The 15,758-nt window shown below is 35.0% G+C and overlaps 1 protein-coding gene across 5 annotated transcripts; it reads left to right on the forward strand.

Moving 5' to 3' along the window:
• Nucleotides 1-8,658: 8,658 nt before the first annotated feature.
• Nucleotides 8,659-15,217, forward strand: LOC130738149 (protein IQ-DOMAIN 31-like). Of its 5 annotated transcripts, none has more exons than XM_057590290.1 (8): nucleotides 8,659-8,749; nucleotides 8,841-8,929; nucleotides 9,927-10,024; nucleotides 10,571-10,825; nucleotides 11,798-12,001; nucleotides 12,689-12,763; nucleotides 13,424-14,492; nucleotides 14,780-15,217. In XM_057590290.1, the coding sequence occupies exons 3-8, from the start codon at nucleotides 9,941-9,943 to the stop codon at nucleotides 14,809-14,811; spliced, it is 1,719 nt and encodes a 572-aa protein (XP_057446273.1). In that variant the 5' UTR covers nucleotides 8,659-8,749; nucleotides 8,841-8,929; nucleotides 9,927-9,940; the 3' UTR covers nucleotides 14,812-15,217. The 5 variants fall into 5 exon arrangements, with proteins under 5 accessions (XP_057446273.1, XP_057446087.1, XP_057446334.1 ...); XM_057590104.1 differs by having other exon boundaries at nucleotides 8,890-8,929; nucleotides 10,568-10,825; XM_057590351.1 differs by having other exon boundaries at nucleotides 8,890-8,929; nucleotides 10,568-10,825; nucleotides 13,424-14,483.
• Nucleotides 15,218-15,758: the final 541 nt, after the last annotated feature.

Genomic DNA, 15,758 nt, shown 5'->3' on the forward strand with positions numbered 1-15,758 from the left:
TGCAGGTTTTGGATTGATGGTGGCTGGGTGGCAGGGAGGTTTGAAGATGAGGAATGAAAAATGGATTTCAGAATGGGTTTTGGATCTGGTGTAAGAGAGAAGAGCAACAGAAGATTAAGGATTAATGTTTTTTCTAAATTAATTAAGGATAAATGTTTAATTAAGAAAATATATATTTTGATTTTTTTTATTAAAACCTGTTATAGTGAGTCAAAATGGGTTGGTGTAACTTTGCACAAGTTTTTAGATGACCATAATAAATTTTTCCATGATAATGTTATCCTATCCTGCTGCGCAACAAAGAACATATTACAACAGGATAAGATTACTGTTATCTTATCCTAGATAAGATTACTGTTATCTTATCCTGTCTGCTTGTTCTGTCCACCAAACGGGCCCTTAATTTCTAGTCACTTAAAAATATGATAATTTGTTCATTATAGGGGAACAAAATCACCCAATTACTAAACTTAAATTAAAGGAATAAAAATGAAATTAATTTTTTTTATTAAATTACAATTATAAAGTAGTTATTTATCAGAAATTATAACTTTTTTCTTCTTCTAGAACTTCTAGAAGTAGCTTTACAGGTTTAGTCCTCAATTTTTAAATTGTTGCAAATGAAGTCCTCCTATCATTATTAGTCCACTTAAACTCTTAAATTCTCAATTTTTAAGAAAAATAATCATAAATCGATAAATCGGACCAATTTAATCATTGTAGATCCTATTCCTATCAAAACTCACTAATCAAAATATAAGTTTCAATAAAAAATAAAAATAATCCAAATTTCTCACCTCTTTAAACCCTGATCTTATTTCCTTCAAAATTTAACAAATTTTCAACATTTTTTTAGCTTTTAACTTTTAAATGTGTATCATATATCAAAGTCATCATAAACCAGAAAGATTATTTGTTGGAAGAAACATGTAACCGTTTTCTGAACGGGTGATCATATTCATTGAAGGAAAAAAACCATCATAAACCACTAAATTATTTAAAAAGAAAATGAAGGTTTAATGATTTTATAATATGAGAATTGAAGGAGAATCAAATGTATAAGTAGAGAGAGTTGATTACCTTGAAAATAATTACGGACTAAAATCACACATAATTTAAATAAAGGGACCAAAAATCAATTAAGCCTTTACTATTTAAAAGGTTATTCTTTTTGTCTTTGACATATATTATCACTCATTTGTGACTCCAGTTGTTGTTTTTTTAACAAATAATTATGAGATTTATCACATAATTTAGATCATACGAAAAAAATATTATATTTAACTGAGTTGCTTTTGGTTAAAATACTTAAAATATTATTGCCTCATGCTTTCACTTTTTTTTTTTGGTGAATTCTGTGGTGCCTCCTGGTTTTTGTGGGTGTGGTGCCTCCATGCCTACTTTCAAATAGAAACCTGACAGGTGTATCATTTTTTCTAATTTTTTCTTTTTCGTTTGTTTTCTATAAATCAAAAATAAATTATGTGTTTAATTTCAGGAAGGGTTTTTTAGCAAATAATTGAAAGTTACATCTGATTAGTTTGATTTTTACATGAATGAGATTTAGTTTGAAGATTGAAATAGATTGCTGGTTCATATTCTTTGTGTTCATCTTCAACTCCCCAATAACCCTAACTTCACACTTCTTCAGAAAGGAGGAACCCAAATAACATTATTCTTTGTCTTTCATTTTGATTCTCTTTCACCGATCAAGGATTAAGGTACGTTTGTTTGTATTATCTTTGTTTAGGATTTAGGGTTTTCGTTTATTATGAAGTTGAATCGAAAGCTCTAATTCTGTTTTTTCCTTCTGGGTTTTCGTTTCAAATTCTTGTTGAAGTTGAATCGGCGAAGCTCTGAAGCGTCTCATAGAGGATCTTGCGGTGTTGGTGGAGTTGGCGAAATAAAGCTCCTCGACAAGGAAAGAAGAGAGGAACTGGCGAGGCTTCTCGAAGGTTGTAGCCTGTAGGAGAAGGTTTCGGCGACGACGTGGTCGATGTTGATGGTTTGGAAGGTGGTGACGTGATCGAGCTCGCAGATGTGGATGTTGGCCTCTGTTGTTCGCTTGAGTTTGGGAATTGGGTCGAGGAAGACCTCCTCCGCCCCAAAAGGGAAAGCTGGGTCTCAGTCATATGGGCAGACCTTCAATTGTGAGTGTCTTTCTATGGAGTAAGATCTAAAAGCAATTGTTTTTTATTTTTTGCATAGAACAAGAACAACACTACTTGGTTGGATCATCCACTGTTCTCCTCATTATAATTTGAGACACCTATTTGAGCTGCTCAATCTTTTAAGAATTGGGACTTGGTTAGGGGGAAACCGGAAAACTAAGTGGGCATTGGTTTTTCAGTTTTGATTGTTACTTGTTCCTTTCCCTAATGTGATATTTTGAACCTTTTCTTGTACTGTTAAGTGTAGAATAAGATGCGACTGATCTGAGATAGATTTTTGAACTCCTCTGACTTGAATTCTACACAGCTGTCTACATGCTACTTGAATTATATTGCACGATTATCATGGTATTTTTAGTTATCATGGAGAGAAGCATTGGAACTGTTGTTACTCATGGCTTAATTAAATTGATAAAACTCAAGAGTGGGGAAGCTTATCTCAGTCCCACACTCTCACTGGTAGCTAAAGGTAGTTGATGGTGAATCATTTCTCTTGCAGCTAGTGGGTGTGCTTTTTCTTGCATTGTTCTACTATTGCTCATGGACAGTGTCGAGCAGCAGTGTTTGTAAAAGAAAAAACATGGAGAGAGTTTGACCTCACAGTGTCAGTGTCACCATATTTGGCGCTGTTGGGGATGGGATCACTCTCAACACAAAAGCATTTCAGAATGTCATCTATGGAGGTAACCAAAATAAGTCATTTATTGCACTTTCATTTAGTGAAGTAACCACCAATTTACCAATACAAACCCGATAAGTATTTCATTACACACTTTATTTCACTTTTTACTTCATCTATGGGGCATAAGTATCCACAACCAAAGTACAAGCTAAGTAATTTTTTAAACAGAGAAGCATTGTCACTTCTAATAATGAAGTTCCACTAAATAGTAAATACTTTATCTATGGAATTTTTGTGCATGTAAGTACATAACTGAACTAGTAAATCCTCATTAGCATTTTGTTCTGGTGCAGGGTCATACCAAGCTATTTGAAAAGGACACTATGAAGGAGGGTGTGTATGCTGCCCACGCATCTCATCCCAATTAGAACAGATTTTGGTTTTGTACTATGTAGTGAGCTTTTGTGCAGTGTTTGTTTCTCTGCCTGAACAGATTTAGAGGTTGTTTACTTTGTTATAGAATTCTCTGTCACTGGTTCATGTGTAGTATAGTTAGAGTTGTTTTTGATTAACATGTAGCTCTTTTGTTTGTACCAATGAGAACTGGGGGATATGATTATACTAAAATTTGTTAAAGGACAAGTTTGAGGAAAAAAATGAGCATATTAGAACCCAGGTTCTCTTGCTATTGCTTGGGGTTGAGGCTTACTGCAAGTATTATGGGCTCAAGGAGGGAAATATTGTAGGAGTTACTTATGGGAAGCAGTTTCTTTTATAACCCCAGAAACTTCAATTTTATAGCTATATTAAAAGTTTGTGGCGGTTTCAAACCCCCACAATTTGTTCAAGACCTCCACTAAATGGCGTCAGCCTATACCACTAACGCTTTCAAAAATACACTGGCAACCTTCATCCTCTGGAATTCCAGGTTGCCAACCTTATAATTCATCACATTCATACACACAACCCACATTAAGTTAGAAAAGGAGAAAAAAAAATTCTTATAAGCCAAGCAATTGTATTTAATTATAGCACAAGGGTAATTACTAATTAGGGTTGAATTAGGGGAAAGATTTGAAAGTTTAATTTTACAATAAAGTTTTTAAAGTAATTTTAACATTTCAATAACTATTTGAATGGAGATTTGAAATTATTTTTAATTAAAAAATATATGGTCACCACTAGGTCCTAAAGTTCCATAGAAACAATTAAATCAAACTTTGAACCCTAACAAGGTCCCAAGTCGACAACCTAAAAGTCCTTCCTTTATGTGTTCACTTCAATTGAACCCTAACCCTGGTAAAGTTCCAAAAAAACAATTAAACCATACTTTGATCCTAAAAATAAGGGTTCTCGTGTGACAACCTAAAGGATTATTCCTGTATGTATGTACTTCAACTAAACACTAACTCTAGTTGTCACCCTTGAGTTAGGAAGTTCCACATAAACAACTATACTTTGAACCCTAACAGTAAAGGTCATCATGTTGAAGACCTAAAATACTTTCTTTTATGTGTGTGCTTCAACTGAACAATAACCTTAACCCTAACCCTTGGGACAAGAAGTTCCACGGAAACGACTGAACATGTTCTTCACGGATTCTAGATTGTTTCAGATGTTGTGCTCGGTGGTGGAGCTCTGTCATGGCTCCTAAGAGCGAGGTGGTCCTAGCCTCGAGCATGGGGGAGTACATATAGTAGACAATCTGACGCTCAAGTCAGTCTGTGAGCAAAGAGAGAATCCACAAGTCTTAGAAAAACTTAAAAAATTCTAATTAAGAATGAATAACATATGTCTATGTTCTGAGTCTCTGACTCTCTACAAGTGTAAGTGAAGTCATTTAAGTGGAGCTTCTGAGCGCACAATTAGTCCATTATCAAATTTAGGGTTAATGATCAAATTAGTACTTGATTTTTTTAAGTGAGTTTGATTTTAGTGACGGATAAATGACGTTTATGGACAATCATTTTTATAATTACTGGGTGCTTTTTACTGCCACTAAAAATCATTTTTCCGCAGAATGACTAAAATGAAACTCATTACGAAATCAATGACTAATTTGACCATTAACCCTAAATTGAATTCAATTGAAAAATTATTGAATTCAATTATTTTTCAAAATATACACAATGGCTATGTTTGACATGCCATTTCAGCTAGCTTATAGCTTATTTGACTAGCTTAAAGTTTATTTGACTAGTTTAAAAGCTCTTCAAAAGTGTTTGGTGAATAAGCTTATTTTAGTAGCTTAAAGCTTTAAGCTATAAGCTATCTCAGGTAGCTTATAGCTTAAAGCTTATAGCTTATTAAATTTATTCTCATTTTTATCCTTATTATTTTATTAAAATTCTACCATTACCCTTATATATTTATAAAAACACTAAACTTATTTTCCCCTCACACTTACGTATGTAGTTTCCGCCACCATTCCCGCCACACCGCTGCGCACCACAAGTATTATAAATATTATATTAATAAAAATAAATAAAAATAAATATTATATTTTTAAGATGATATATAACTGTAGCTAATAAAAATATTTAAAGTGATAATAATTTTAATATTAATATCATATTAGTATTAATGTGAAAATAAAGTAATGTAATATAAAAATAATTATACAAGTATGTCCTTTTATGTCATTTTACGATTTCAGCTTGTTTAACAGCTAGTTCTACCAAACACTTTTGTTTCAATCACGTAGCTTTTCAGCTTTCAGCTAGCTTATCAGCTTTCAGCTATCAGCTAGCTTATAAGCTTTCAGCTAGCTTTTCAGCTTTCAGCTAGCTTATCAGCCAAACATGCCAAACATAGCCAATATCAACATTTATTATTATTAAAATTTTGGTACAAATTCAATTTCAAAAACTTATTATTTAAATTAAGAAATTACGAAGACAGATTTTATTTATTTATTTGGAATTACTTTTTGGCTTAAATATGTTTCTTTTGGCAATCAAGGTTCAGGTTCTAGCGGTCTCAAACCGCCACTAATTACACAAAGATAGTTTTACAATTTTTTGAGCCACAAACTACCCGCTACATATTGTTCCATGCTACCACACTTGCTATACATTTCAATCAGCGCACAAGTGAGAAAACTATCTCCACCCACTCCTCTCTTCAAAGCACACGAATAAATTTGTCCTCCGACCTGAATTTGTCCACCATCATTAAACTCCTCCCACACACAAAAACATCCCAAATGCTTCAGAGCAATTCCCAGAGTCCACAAGTCCACCTATCATGGTCATCCAAGAAACAACATCTCTCTCATGCATATCACCAAACAGCTTGCACGCATAAAACATGAGACCGCATCTCACATGTATAAGCAAAATCTTGTTCCTCAAGATAGAAAAACAGATTAGAGTAAAAGGAAGCTATCTATTCATTTAGATGTCAATAGTTTAAATATACATCAGATGTATAACAGAATCCTATAATTGACAAGTGATAAGGAAGTTATCTATAAGGGATTCTATCATAAAGGAAACTGCATTCCTAAATATCAGCAACAGAATTACTAAGACTTGAATCTGTAGATCAAAATCTGTTATGTTAGACAATAGAAACTTCTATTCTTTAACTCCCCTGATCTCCAATGAAATGAATGTCAATCTCTATGTGTTTGATCTGGTATGCAGCACAGGATTGAAAGCTAGTGCCTTTGCAGTTTGCACTTAAATTGGTTTCCTTGGCATTGGCAACTTTAGCTCCTCTAATACAGACATAATGCACTTCACTTCAGCTGCCAAGTCCGCAAGTGCCTGGTACTCTGATTCAGTGCTTGACCGTGAGACAACTTTTTGCTTCCTTGATGACCATGCAATGAGAGACTCTCCAAGATAAACACAATTACCTGCCATTGATTTTCTATCCTCCAAACTTGTGGCCCAATCTGAATCAGAGAAGCCTGCCACATCTAAATCAGTTGAAGGTTTTATATGTAGGCAGTGATTTCAAAACTTGTTACTAAACATGACAATTTTATCTGAAACTAATTTTTTTATCAAGGAAAATCAAAGCTGCAAACCAGGCGTTAACTGAAAACAATGCAGCATAGCACATGCTCTCCCAATTTAGAACAAATGATGAACATAAACCTCAACATCAAGAAGAAAAAAAGTTGTATTACAATGCCCTTCCTCTCACACACACAAAAAAAAACCCTACATTTACATAGTTTAACAGGGGCTTCTTTAATCAAATCGGAGAAGAAGAAAGAGTGAGTCAATAATAGAAGCATAGGGGCTTCAACATAAACCGAATGGTTCATCAAAAGAGCATAATAAAATTCCTAAACAGAGTTCAAACCAAACACCGAAATTTTTAAAAGAAAGTGCAATAAAGAGGATGCTCACCAATCTAGGTTTGGGAACTTTGATGATGAACCCTTCACCAGTAGAAGACGACGACGGTGTTAAGCGGCGGCGGCGACGACAGAGAGTTTCAGCAGAGAAACTACTTCACGGCTTGCGGAGGAGGAAGTGAATGGTATTAACGAAGGTGAACGACGTGCTGGAGCTTCTTAGGGTTTGTGTCGGAGGATGAGCTGCATCAAGGCCACCGAAGGTGCTCCAGGCCACTGCGTTCAGAAAAGGTTTCTTGGTGGAGGCGAACAACGGTTGTGCGAAAAAAACCATGGTTGACAGATGAATCCCAGAAGAGAAGAAGGAGAAGAAGAAGAACAATTCCAATTTCCAATTTAGAGAGAAGATCGATGGTCACTGACTTTAAAAGTTACCAGGGTAAACTCACTCTTACATTTAGGTGAAGGGATCTATTAGCAAATAATAATAACTATATTTTCAGAAATAAAATTATAAAAAAACATTATAAAAATAAAATATACTTGCTGACTCATATAAATGATATAATACATGGGACTTTTCTATTGGTCCAACTAGGAGGAGACACCATACCTGCATCTGGGAGGAGGCACCACAGCAGACACCTTTTTTTTTCTTTAACTTCTCCAAAAGTGGATGCTCCTCTCATCAAAGTCATCATGACTATCTATTACCAACCCAACAAAGCGGGTCCTCTCTTGCCAGCATGGCTCCATGTCCCAACTAACACGCAACCACTAAGAATCACAACATAAGCATTAACATTAACCGCGGGATCAAACCTTTCGTAGTCAAGTCATTGCATCCAACAGTTAAGAGGAAGATTGTCGCCAAAATTTCAGTGAGTTATCGTCACACGCAGCAGTTACCCAAACGGAACAAATAATCCAAGCTTTTCAGTTTCAGTTTCAGCTTCAGGCATTTTTTAGTGTTTATTTTTCATTCAGTTAAATATGTTTTTTAGACCTTTAAAATAGGATTGAATTGTATTTGGTTCCTCCAATTATTTTTACAGCTTTGATTGAGCCCCCAATATTAATACAAGTGAAGTTAGTCTTTTACCGCTGCACAGAGAAAATCTTTTGTTGCGAATGACCGCCCTGTCAAGGCAGAACCTTCATGTTCAAGCCTCGAGCTCTCTCTTTATCCCGCATGATTGACGGTAGACCAATCTATTAGTAACTAAGCAAAATATAGTGTATCATAAAGGGATTGTTATTGAGCAGTTTAAACTGCCCGGTTAAGAAGTCTGTTCTTAGTTTTTAGCTCATAAATAAAAACTAAGAACCTTGCATTGGACATGCTCTGATACACACAAACTACCATAAAATGAATAGTATAGACTAATTTTACATATTTTATTAGTGATGAAGGATTAAAATCTATGATTTTGTTGGGACTAAATCCAATTTACCTCTATTTTCCTGGGACTAAAACATATTTAACCCATTTCTTCTTCTTTTTTCCAATTTAAGTTTCACTCACTCACAGTTGTAGACTTCATTGATCACAGAGGGAACGGCATGCAAATAAAGCAACTGAATAAATTGACGAAGCATTAGTCACATTTCACTTTCATGGTTCTCAATTTCAATTCATGGCAGGTACACCATTTTCTCTATTGTTCATACTCTCTATCGATCTACTCTTGTCAATTATCCACTGCATGCATTAATGTTTTGCATTCTTAATCAGAAAATCAATGAGCATTTTGATTTTGTTCCTCTGTGATTTTGGTTCCCAGGAATGGTAGATTTGAGGCTTTGAGGATTCACGTTCATCAGGTAATTGTTAGATCTAGCTTTACACGTGCTTGAATTTACCTCCAACTTCAGACATTGTAAGGATGAAACAGTTTTCAGTGCCTAGTTCTTGCTTCTGGTAGATCTTGTTGATTCTATATTTTCGTGAATTTTTAGTGTCTGATTTGCTGCTTCAATTTAAAAATTGCATGGTGTTGCAGCATTACAGTAATTGTGTATGTCTTGATTATTTCTGAGCTATAATTCTCCAGTTTTCCGCAAAAATCCCTGGAGATAATTCAGAATGACCTCTGGTGATCAATTGTTCAATCATGATTTGCATTGTAGTTGTTTATTTGATTTTTTATTTTTATTTTCGAGCACTATTATTGTCGGTGATAACACATTGAGGCAATGAGTGGTGACCCATTATTAGGTCCAGTTTTTTATTGCACAAGAGAGAAAACATGTGTTCGATTTTGAACATTTAAGTCTTTCTACTTTTGAAAGTTGTTGGTCATTAACTCACTATTTCCCTTGACATATAATATTGAAGCCAAGGATTACATTGGTGGCCTACCTTTCTTTTTTCTGCTAAATGTTTTGTTGATGGTTAAGCATTGATCAACCCATTTTGTCGACCGTTCGTTGGATAATCATTCTCTTGTTAGTTGCCTATTCGTTATCAAGAAGAAGGAAACTAATTATTCTCTCTGAATTAGAGTATCCTTGCGGTAATGACTAGTTCTTACATCGATTGGCTACCTGCAGATGACCATGATCAATTTGCTTATAAAAAAAAATTGATTACCATGATGATTTATGTATGTGAACCATATAACACAGTGAGGTCTTGGTAATCACATACGGCAACAGTTCACTGTTTAATCTTAGTTACACTGACAAACAAAACTAACTAAATCAGATTATTTTGTTCAGTATTCACCTTGAAATATTAATGCACTTTCTTATTTAACCATATGACACAATCATTATATGGATGGATTCATAGATTATGTTTACTGGTTTTCTGCTACAGGTCGCAACCTCAGAATGGGGAAATCACCCGGAAAATGGATCAAAACTGTACTATTTGGGAAAAAGTCATCCAAATCAAATATTTCAAAAGGAAGAGAGGTAATACTATGATCTAAGGAAATGTAGCAGCTGGATTCAATGTTAGACTATTTCTTATTACATACACATGTTCATCATCAACTATGACATAATTGGTCACATAACAGATTTAATCAGCTCCCGACAACTTTACTTTACAACCTAAATATTACCATCAGAATTATAAATAATCTGTTATCATGATAGAGAGAACAGGACAGGAGAAAAGAAGCATGGATGTTGTTCTCCAATAATAGCCAATATTCAGTGTTCTGCCTGTGATATTTCGACATCTGCAAAACCACATTGTGCTTGGTGTCATTTCCATAGGAATTTACTTTTGCTTGATACTTAGACTGTTTTTGTGTTCAACTTGTTTAGCGGCATTTTCCAAATAACTGAGATTATGAACCAGAAGTGTAACTATGGTATATAACTGCTGTTGCAGTGTTAAAAATTCAACTCAAATTTTGATGTCCTTGCCAAAATGAATGTATTTTAAATTTTTAACATGATATTTCCCTTGGTGAAAATTCTAACTTATTTTACAATAATTTTGTCTAGAAGCTTGTTAACAAAAAGGAAGCAGTGGTTGCTTCTAATGTGTCGGATAATGGTTTGGCTTTTGATCCAACCCTCACTAATATTGCAAGAAATGAGGAGGACCAAGAAGTGGAGAATGAAGAATCTGAAAATCTTGCACGTGGGAATCAAGAAATAGACATCATGGAATCTGTTGACCAAGATGCACCACCCGATCCTGAGGTAATCAGACTGGAGGAAGCTGCAATACATGCACAAGCTGCTTTCAGGGGTTACATGGTAGGTGTCTTACTTTTCGATGGTGCTTAACTGATTAAATAGTTAATTGTCATGACATCTGAGTTGAAAGGTGATGAGTCTAAGGAAAAACGAAATCAGGCTGAAGAGTGTTGGGCTAAGGGGTATTATTCATGTTTTATGAGAGGAGAAACAGGAACCCAGCTAATAGTAAGGGAACGGTGATGGGAGAGTTTAACAGAATGTTATCATAGAAGAAAGGTGAGGACAATTGAAAAATAAGTAGAGGAGCATAAGATGATGTTGAGTGAGAATTGTTGGCTTAGGCTAGCAGGGCAATGTCTGCGCGTATCAGCTTTGATGGTTATCTGTTATTTCTGCCTTTATTTTATTCAGTATCTGTGCTTTCGTTTATTGAGAAGTATTCTTCCCTTCCAAAGGGAGACCTTCTCCTTCACTTCTATAATATTTCCAGTACTACTTCCAGTTCATATCAGAAGCTTAGGTCAATCAATAAATCAGTAATTTTAAAAGATTTCTTATTACTAGAACACATTTTGAAGTTGAATGTGGCAGTTGAAATCCCCAGACTTCTCTAGTCCTCCCTCATTTTTTTAAAAAATTTGTAATCTTATTTCATTAAATATTTTCAGTGTGACACCCATATGTTCATTTGTCAAAAAGATCGGTCCAGTCAATGAGGCAACTTCAAGTCAGAAATTTCTTAATTCTTAATGCTGAAATTATTTCTTAGATGTTTTCCTGTTGGATATCAACTCTTCCTGGCTTCCATTGTCATGAAAAGAAAATCTTCTAACAGAAGTCATATTTTCTCAAGAAATTTATTGCAATCTTATATTTTTTTTCTACTTCCGTTTCTGATAATTTATAAGGGGTTGGCATATGACAAATTTTTTTTTTTGCAAATTGGAATTATTTTCTATGGAGTTATGATTTTATGAGAAAAATGTAAATCGTGGCACATGTCAACTAATGGAAGAATCTATTGTGAAGGCTCGCAGGGCATATAGGGCCCTAAAAGGCATAATAAGGTTGCAAGCACTTATTCGTGGGCATTTGGTTAGGAGACAAGCTGTCGCTACATTATGCTGTATGCATGGGATTGTAAAGTTACAGGCACTTGTTCGTGGCGGGAGAGTTAGACAATCTGATGTTGGATTTGCAATCCATGAGAAGTGCAATCTATTTAAGACTCTGGTACTGTATTCTAAGAATTTATCAATTATCAATAATTTTCCATATCACTTTATTGTTCAAGGCATTTTTCTGTTAACGTATTATAATGTCCTAGGCCAAATTAGAACAAAATGGTGCTATTTTATGAAAAAAGTTTTGCTGAACAGGTATCGCATTCAAAAGGTGTGAGTGGCATAGTAGGGCTTATTTGAAACTGCTACAACATTTGGCGTGGCCTCTTATCATCCATTACTTCTAATCGTGTTAAATATTTTTACCTGTTGTATGAAATATGTGTACAAGTGAACAAAATGTACTTCTCAAACAATGCGTGTGAAATATCTCACAAGTTTCGTTTGTTTGGTGGATGGTGCATAAGTCAGTTATTGTTAGATAGAATCAAGTTTATGACTGTACCATGTAGAGAGGAGGAAGAAATGCTTATTCTGCATGTATAATATTTTTTTGGGAAAACGTACAAAAAAGGACATGATAATATATTGTAGGAACCTTTAACTACTCAACTGATTATGATGTTCGGAACCTTAATAGTGGTTAATGGAAAATCCCTTATTGATTTAATGATCTGCTTCAGTGGTTAATTGTGCTTGAGTTGAGAATAGTTTTACATTAATAATTGTTTATTTTTTAATAACTATTGATAGTGCTAAGATTATCCTTCTAATAATGGGTGCATTCGTGCTTCAGGATGGCAGACTTGTTGAGTCAGTTGGTGTTTCCACAAAAATTTCAAAGCAGTCTGCAAATACTTTCGTCTGTAAGGTAACTTGAATTATGCCACGCATGTAATACTATTATTATTATTATTATTATCATTATTGTTATTATTAGTATGTGCTTACTTATTCTAGAATCTTGGTAGTCTTCATTATAGAATTAATAATAGTTTTTCTTTTTTTTAATGTGGGGGGTAGCAGTGCTGTAGGTTTACTTGTCAGAAGATAAAGTTTAGAATTTGATCCCCATGGTTAGGATTCACTATGAGAAAGTGGCAACCACCTGTTTGTAGATAAACAGAAATAAAATGTCCCTGCTAATTGCTAATGCAGAGGATTTCAAAAAGTGCATGTCGATCAAACTGTATGAGAAGCTAATATTTGTTGTTCAATGACTTGGCATTATTCACAAAGACTAGGAACACATTTATTCAACTGTGGTTTATTCATGTAAAGCCTGGAGGAATTCACATAAGATTTGATATGATTACTTAAAATTATAAAACATGTTTGAATTTGCTCCAAGTTGATTTATGTGCATTACTGGTCTTGTCTTACCATTATGCACTAAAGTTATATCTGAAATTAAAGGGGTTATTGGTTAATATTTCTGTACAAATTATCTGGTTCAAACCGTTTAGCCAGGTTTGAGTATTGAACTGTTTAGTTATATCTGACACATGAAAATGTTTATTTGTTGTTTCAGCTTCTTTCTTCATCAACTACAATAATGGCTCTGCACCTGCAGTATGTTGGCGGGGATCCAAATTCAGTGTCAAGTTGGTTGGAGCGCTGGTCAGCATCATACTTTTGGAAACCACTTCCCCAACTCAAGAAAATTCGAGACTCGAAATCTCACAGAAAGCAAAGTAGTATTTCAATTGGAGAAGCTCAAATCAGCAAGTCGAAACGTACCAACAGGAAACTTCCTACTGCTAATTTTGAATCAGTCCCCTCGCATACTAATCCAGAATTTGAGAAGCCGAAACGTAATTTCAGGAAAATCTCAAGCCAACTGTCAGATCCAGATCAGGAAAATCCACAAAGTGTTCTTGAAAAGGTTAAACGGAACTTGAGAAAGATTCATAATCCTGTTGTTGAGAATGCTATTCTGTCCGAAGTTGAATTTGAGACCGCAAAGCAGCACTTGGTAAAGACAACTGTTTCAGAACGAGGGCTCATTACTTCTAATGAAAAGATCAAGAAGGAAGCAACATTTTCCATGTCTAGTGTACCTGATGTAGAAATCACTCCAACACTGTCTGATAACAAGGAAGTATCTGACATTTCAAGCAGTTATACAACAGAATCAAAGCCCTTGACAGAGACTAAAACTAAAGATAAATGCACGTCCGGTGGTGAAGTTAAAAATGAGTTGTTCTATGTACCGGAGATTAATTTTAAAGATGCAAACTCTCCATCAAAAAATGGACATTTGGTTCAAGTTGAAGATCTAACAGCTAATAAGAACAAGAAATCTACCCGGAAAGCCTCTAAGCAGGAACATGCAGAGAATGGCTTACAGAATAGTCCTAAATTGCCAAGTTATATGGCAGCAACTGAATCTGCCAAGGCAAAGTTGCGGGCACAAGATTCCCCGAGGTTCGAGCAAGATGTAAGTGAGAGAAATAGCCCTGCTGGGCGACACTCTATACCATCTTCAACTAACCACAAAATTAGTTCGCATTCACCCGGGACACGGAGATCAGTTCAAACAGATGGCAGAGGGGGGCATAGAAATGAAAGGACTATATCATCTTCTAGAGGTGGGAATGGTATGATTTAGTTCTTTAACACTGAATTGTAAGTTGAAAGTAATCTGCTCTGGGATTAATCTTATATCGGCCATGCCAAACAAAAAATATCATCGAGAAAATTTATTGTTCTTAATAGCTTTTCCTTGATCACATATTCCGAAACAGTATGTCTTTTTCTTCATTGTAAATCAACTTGACAGAATGAAACTTATTTTCAAAATGAATTAATTTTATGCTGCTGTGTGCGGCGGTGTGCTTTGTTTTCTCATGATTCATACTCATAAACTAGTCGGTTTATCCTGCAGGAATGGTAGTTCAAGAAGAGTGGAGGAGGTGATTTAAGGAAGATTGATTTTGTGGAGTTGAAATCCGAAATGAAGCTATCTCTGTGTTGATTTATCTCTGTGGAAAGATGTTGAAATGATAGGACCATACTATGAGCCGTGTTTGATCAGATTCTTTCTTCATTTCCAGCATAATTGGCATTTGAGGGTGAGTTATGCAACATATGTTTCGAGTGTTGCATGCTGCAACACTAATAAGTTAGCGTTCTGTTTGTTTCCGGCATGATTCCTTGCCTCTCCATAACGTATTTCTTTATTTTTTTCCCTGCGTGTTTGTGATCATTAACTTGCACTATTGTTCTTGTTCCTAAGAACTTTTCTGTTTGGAAAGTATTGTCTGATCTCTCAGTGACCACATTAGTTGAACTAGTTCAAGTGTAGCATATATGTTTTAAATTACCCACGAGGCCGTTAAGTTTCACTCACACTCTATAAAAATTTGAAATGAGGTGAAGAGAAGAGAGATAGGAAGAAAAGAGAGAAAGTAAGATGTGATTAGTGATATGATTGAAAGAGAAAAGACAAATACATAGAAAGTGAAGTGAAAATGAAGTGGAGGTGTGAATGAATCATAGCTCAGCCATATACACATTCTGTTGCGTAGTCTATTACTATATTAGAGGTCGCTATTGCTTTTGATCTCATAACCACCTAACATAACAAAAACATGGTATCAAAATCTGAGTAATGATTCAGGGATTTTTATTCTTGACCAAACTCTATATGACTCTTACGGCAATAGAGAAGTTGGGATGCTGCCCTATGAAGCTTGATAATCTGCCATCAATGGTAGACTGAGGTTTGAGAACTTGGACCCCATGTGTGTCACCTGCTTCCAATGGGTAGAAGAGAGCCAAATCCACTAGGGTTGCAACACGAGGAATATGATAGTCTTGCAAACGAAGTAGATGGCATGCTATGAACATAGGTGATGAAGACC

This window comes from Lotus japonicus, chromosome 1 (genome assembly GCF_012489685.1).
Source record: "Lotus japonicus ecotype B-129 chromosome 1, LjGifu_v1.2".
NCBI classification, from domain to species: domain Eukaryota; kingdom Viridiplantae; phylum Streptophyta; class Magnoliopsida; order Fabales; family Fabaceae; genus Lotus; species Lotus japonicus.

Excerpts from the sequence above, each read along its gene's own strand:
- LOC130738149 (XM_057590104.1), top strand. The coding sequence starts at position 9,941 with ATGGGGAAATCACCCGGAAAATGGATCAAAACTGTACTATTTGGGAAA. Across the intron at positions 10,025-10,567 it reads ATATTTCAAAAGGAAGAGAG|AAGCTTGTTAACAAAAAGGA; the intron begins GTAATACTATGA and ends AATTTTGTCTAG. Across the intron at positions 14,493-14,779 it reads ATCTTCTAGAGGTGGGAATG|GAATGGTAGTTCAAGAAGAG; the intron begins GTATGATTTAGT and ends TTTATCCTGCAG.